The sequence below is a fragment of the Mus pahari genome, chromosome 9 (assembly GCF_900095145.1).
Source record: "Mus pahari chromosome 9, PAHARI_EIJ_v1.1, whole genome shotgun sequence".
Classification (NCBI taxonomy): Eukaryota; Metazoa; Chordata; class Mammalia; order Rodentia; family Muridae; genus Mus; species Mus pahari.
The window spans coordinates 55,036,244-55,041,491 of NC_034598.1; the positions used below are offsets into that span (position 1 = coordinate 55,036,244).

At 46.1% G+C, this 5,248-nt stretch overlaps 1 protein-coding gene across 2 annotated transcripts in view; it reads right to left on the minus strand.

The window, feature by feature from the left end:
• Positions 1-2,638: 2,638 nt before the first annotated feature.
• C9H12orf66 (chromosome 9 C12orf66 homolog) overlaps positions 2,639-5,248 on the minus strand; it is a 12,709-nt gene continuing 10,099 nt past the window's right edge. For both annotated transcript variants that reach the window (XM_021205588.2, XM_029542394.1), the window contains exon 3: positions 2,639-5,239. In XM_021205588.2, coding sequence (XP_021061247.1) covers positions 4,423-5,239 — 817 coding nt within the window. In that variant the 3' untranslated portion in view covers positions 2,639-4,422. The remainder of the gene's footprint in view (positions 5,240-5,248) is intronic.

The window sequence follows — 5,248 nt, forward strand, 5'->3', positions numbered from 1 at the left end:
GGAGCATTTGCGCAGCGCCATAAGGCCTTGAGTTCAATCCCCAGCAGCAGGGTAAGACAGCCAGAAAGCAAACTGACTATACGCCAAGGTGAATCAATAAACTGAAGATGGGGGTCTCTGTAGATATATATTCTGGCTAATAAACACGAAGACTGTAATTAGAGCATCGCCACTTTGTAACCTCTGCCATACAACCTCTGTAGGAAGAAAGACTCAAGACAGTCACAGGTCGAACATACCTCTTACTTATTGACAGGGCAGCCCAGTTAAGAGCCCAGTGGCACAGATCTGAAATGACACTATCTCATCTAACCATAGAAGCTAGGAACAAGGAGCCAGGGAGATTTGAATACTGGGTGTGTCCTTAGGCGTTCAGCTGCTTTTTTCATAAAGCACAGGGGTTCCTTGGACTTTGAGAAAGAAGAGAATTCCCATTTAAGTCAGGGAAGTGTGGCTCACCTTCTATTTGTACAGCTTTCCAGTCCTTTTGCAACAAAGTGTCACACACAGTCTTCCCACCGCCCCACGCTAACTCGTGAGAAAGGCAGCCCATGTTTGCTCAGCCCCACTTTACAAAGCTGCTGAGTTTAGAAGCTGAAGTGCCAAAGTAATGGACCCACCAAGCCGCCTATGAGATTTAAAGGCAGATATAAGTTAAAGCTCACCTAAGGGAGGGCGGGGAAGTCCCATTTCCTTCTTTGTGTGTGTGTGTGTGGTTTTTCGAGACAGGGTTTCTCTGTGTAGCTCTGGCTGTCCTGGAACTCACTTTGTAGACCAGGCTGGCCTCGAACTCAGAAATCCACATGCCTCTGCCTCCCAAGTGCTGGGATTAAAGGCATGCGCCACCATGCCCGGCTCCATTTCCTTCTTGAAAGGAAAATTTTCCAGTGTACACAGGGCCTTGGTTGCTCGTTTAACAGTCTAGCTTCATTTTAACACATTCCTTGGAATGACATAGATACCAGGCTGGGTCTCATAGAGGACAAAGCTGTTAAGGATTCATCCACTTGTTTTTTGGTTTTTATTTTTTAAACCTTTTTAATTGTTATATGTAAGCACACTGTAGCTGTCTTCGGACACACCAGAAGAGGGCATCAGATCTCATTGTGGGTGGTGGTGAGCCATCATGTGGTTGCTGGGATTTGAATTCAGGACCTTCGGAAGAGCAGTCAGTGCTCTTAACTGCTGAGCCATCTCTCCAGTCCCATCTACTTGTTTTTTAAACAAACAAAAATCCATTTAGCAAATGAAGACCCAGGAGGCAGGGAGAGCACCCAGCTGAGCATCCTCCTCCACTGACATCCCAGAAAGAAAAAGCCCCTCTCCCGCTCTCTTAAATACCCTTCTACTCAAAGACCCTCTGTTCCCTTTCCTGGGTTTTCTTATGTTTACACCCTGTCAACTGGTTGCTTCTCTGCCTCGTGACCTATTGTTGACTTTATTTAATCCAGTTTACTGAAAGCTCTTGGGCTAAAGGTGTGTGCTAGGGCTGAGCTACACCACAAGATTTTTCCAGTTCACAATCTAGGAATTCACAACCTGGCCAAGCATCATGCATCATCCACTAGCCAAGCAGCATCTTTAAAATACAGCACATCTTAAGGGCGTTGGCTACACTTCCAGTTACCCAGAACCCAACAGGTTGTGGTGTAGATATAAAAAGCCACATTAGGCGGTCCACAAGAAATGTGCCCATTTCCACTCCAATCATCAAAGTGGGCACTGCAGATCCCAGCCTGGCATCCAGGGAGCAAATTCCAAGAGAAATCACTTTTCTTTTCTTTTTTTCTTTTCTTTTCTTGACTTGAGCCAAAATATGGGCATCTTATATTTGTGTGTGTATATGTCACCGCTGTCTCTCTGAAGGCCTGTATCCTCCCTGTGGTCACCGTGACCTATGTGGAGTTTTTACCTCCAATGGTTTTCTACCTGCATTCTGGAGTGGGACCTGTGCTCCTCGGTGGCCAGGAATGTTACAAGACTTCAGACCTATCTGGGGAGGAAGAGGAAGGGATGTAGATATAAAACTAGGGGAGAGAGCTGTCAAAATAAAAAAGTCAAAGGGCTGGCTCTGCAGAAGCAAAACTCGGCTAAGGAAAAAAAAAAAAAAAAAAGTGGGGCTGGAGAGATGGCGAGATGGTTCAGTGGTTAAGAGCCCTGACTGCTCTTCTTCTAGAGTTGCTGAGTTCAATTCCCAGCAACCACATGGTGGCTCACAACCATCTGTAATGAGATCTGATGCCCTCTTCTGGTGTGTCTGAAGACAGCAACAGTGTGTACTCACACACATTAAATAAATAAATATTTTAAAGGGGAAAAAAAGCTGGAAAAAGCAGAGGAGGCAGTGAGGCCAGCCCTCAGGACAAGAGCCCCCACCAAACCGTGTGTGTCCAAGGAATGGGGAGCTCAGTTTGGCATCTCCTGTACCCAAGAGAGCATGCCTTTCCTGTGCTGTGGTTGTCCAGCCCCTGCACCTGAGTCTAAAGGTAACAACATGTTGTGGGGGATACACAGAGGTCCCGAAACCCAGTCCTCCAGTTTCAAGAGGCTCTCAAGAGAAGAACTCCACAAACATTCATATGCACACAATACAATATGCTTGATCAGAAAAAAATGATATATATATATATATGTAATATATATATAAAAAACTTTATTGAGGAGTTTGAGAAATGATTAAAGAGTCAGAACTAATCTTTGAGGTTCCTCCAATACTGACAGTGCATAGGGAATTAAGAGTTTATGTTGCCATAGATTTTCTTAATATTCATATCTGCTTCCTGTTCTTTGTAAATTCCTCTTAGATTACTCAAAATATGTTTAAAAATAAATATACAATTCAAATATATATATAAATACACTTGACCATTTTAAGTAATACATATTTGTATGTGTTTTATATACATCCCTCCGTGGTCTACTGAAGCCTATATCTTCTTTTAGGTATTGGGAACCACATCATTAAGGCTAATGGTGGAAAAAACCTAAATACATACCAAGGGTTATTTTTCAGTTTCTCAGCAAAACACAAAAAGAAAAAAAAATGGTTCGGTTTTTAATTCCAAGTGTTTTCAATTTTTTAATGTAAGGTCAGTATTTTAAGATTCGTTCCTATTTGTATATAACCTGGAGACAATGCAGAGTAAATCACTACCCTCTGTTTAAAGACAGCTGGCTTAAGTTTGTGTCTAAGTGGGGAGATGCAGATAGTTGGCCAGTGGACTCTTGTACAGGAGGCCCCCCCTTGACCAGGAGGCCTGGGAGGGGCTCCACCGCCCTGCATGAGCCTCGCGCTCTGTGGACACCCCATCAGACAGGGGCTCCACACAAGCACAAGGAAAGCCTTAACCTGACTGTAACGTTTATAGGAGCTCCAGGAGACAAACGCAGCAGTAACAGCTTAATGCTTCTTGGTGATCTCTTTCCATCCGCTTCCCTGTGAACACGCAGGAGGAGGAGGACAGAGCTGCCAGTGTGGAGGAGCTGGGCACTGCTTCTGAACGTCAATCGTCTCCAGAAGGCAAGAGACCACGCCCAGAGGTGCTGTGGGGCTCAGCTGATCCCCTGACTATGGAGCAGAACTAGTTGTGTAGCAAGCAAAAAGTATTAAATCCGTCATTTTGATTTATAAAAATGAACTGTGCTGTGTGAGAAACCCAGATACGGTTACAAGCACATGGCTGTGTGCTTTCCAAACCTGAGAAGAACAGGTGTGGAGGCAAACCTGGTTCAGCAGAGAAGTGACATCCAGCCAGCAACAATAAGCCACAGTGAGGAGAGTCTGAACGATGGCTTGGGCTGACTTGGCACAGGTGACTACCAAACCCTTTAAAGGTAAAGACTGATGTGGATGGAGCTGAGGGTAACCTGAAAAGGACCTGTGGCTGGTTAAACTGCTGTAAGGACCAGTATCAACCGTCATCTCCCACTTTACCTCCTGACGAATTTCTTACCAAGATTCTAATTACAGTATACTAATTATTTTATCTTGTAAAACTAGTTAATACTAATGTTTGTGAAACTGAAAACAATCCCATCTTCTCCCTGTGGCTCCTCAGGGGCAGAGGGGGTGGGGGAGGTGCTAGGAAGCGCACTGGGGCACAATGGTCAGAATAGCAGCAGCAGCAACAACAACAACAAACCTGCAAAGATAAATGAGAAACCAACAAATATTCAATTGGCATGAAATACTGGGAAATCAGAAAATGCTGATTCGCCTTTGCTGTACCACGGTGGTTCAGTCACCGCGGTTCTTTGAGACGACTCTTTGGAGACTCGTCCTTATGAATGGTGCAACATGATTAGGGAGGTTCTGTCTTTAGCTCGGCTCAGAAAGAATCGTGAGCTAAGGTAAATTCAAATCACAAACTACTCAACTAAGAACAATGTATCCAATCTTGGAAATCCTTGGGCAAGCTCCTGCTAACCTTTGGATCCAGGCTTCAGACTTGCAAACACTTTGGGGTTCTTAAGGGCAAGCGAGAGCTCGTTGAGGAAGGAAATAAAATGGGAGTCTCTCTCAGACTTCTTTGACTCAAAAATGACGACGATGGTGAAGTGGGGTTCCGGGCGGGTCAGGAAGTAGGTGCTCTGGACTTTGTCATCATAGAAGTGGACCACTTTCTCCAAGCTGTTCAGGTCCGATGCTCGGTCTGTCATGATCATGATAACATTGGGCCAGTGCATGACAGGCCTGTCACTGGGCAGAGACACCACGGCTGGGTACTGGTCCACTCCCTTGGGGGCCTCTCGGTAGGAATGTGGGTGGTGGTAGCCATGACCCTGAAAGCTCTCTGAGCCCCGGTTGTCAAAAATTAAGGACACGTTGGCAGCGTCGTATTTCCTGATAAAACTGGAGATCTTTCCAAAGAGGTCCGGGCTGGCCTTGGCCGTCAGCGCTTTCATTTCGGAGGCGGTCGTCTGTCGGCTCAGCGCCTCGTGGAAGTAAAAGCTGAACTTGGCCAAGAGCATGGTCTTGAGTTTCATCAGCCAGAGGAAAAGGTGTGGCGGCTGCACGGCCTTCTGAGACTGTCCTCCGAACAGGTGCTTCTTGGTCTCCCGTTGCTTCTCAAAGGTCTGGCCCCAGCTCTGAAGCTTCGTGTGAGCACTGTGCAAGGTAACCAGGGACGGGAGGAACTTCCACTCTGAGATCTGGGCCTGCGCCTTGAGGAGATGACTCAGCACGCCCACTTCCAGCTGGAAACTGCTCTCCAGAGGGCTGAGGATGGGGTGGTGAAATCTGGAGGGG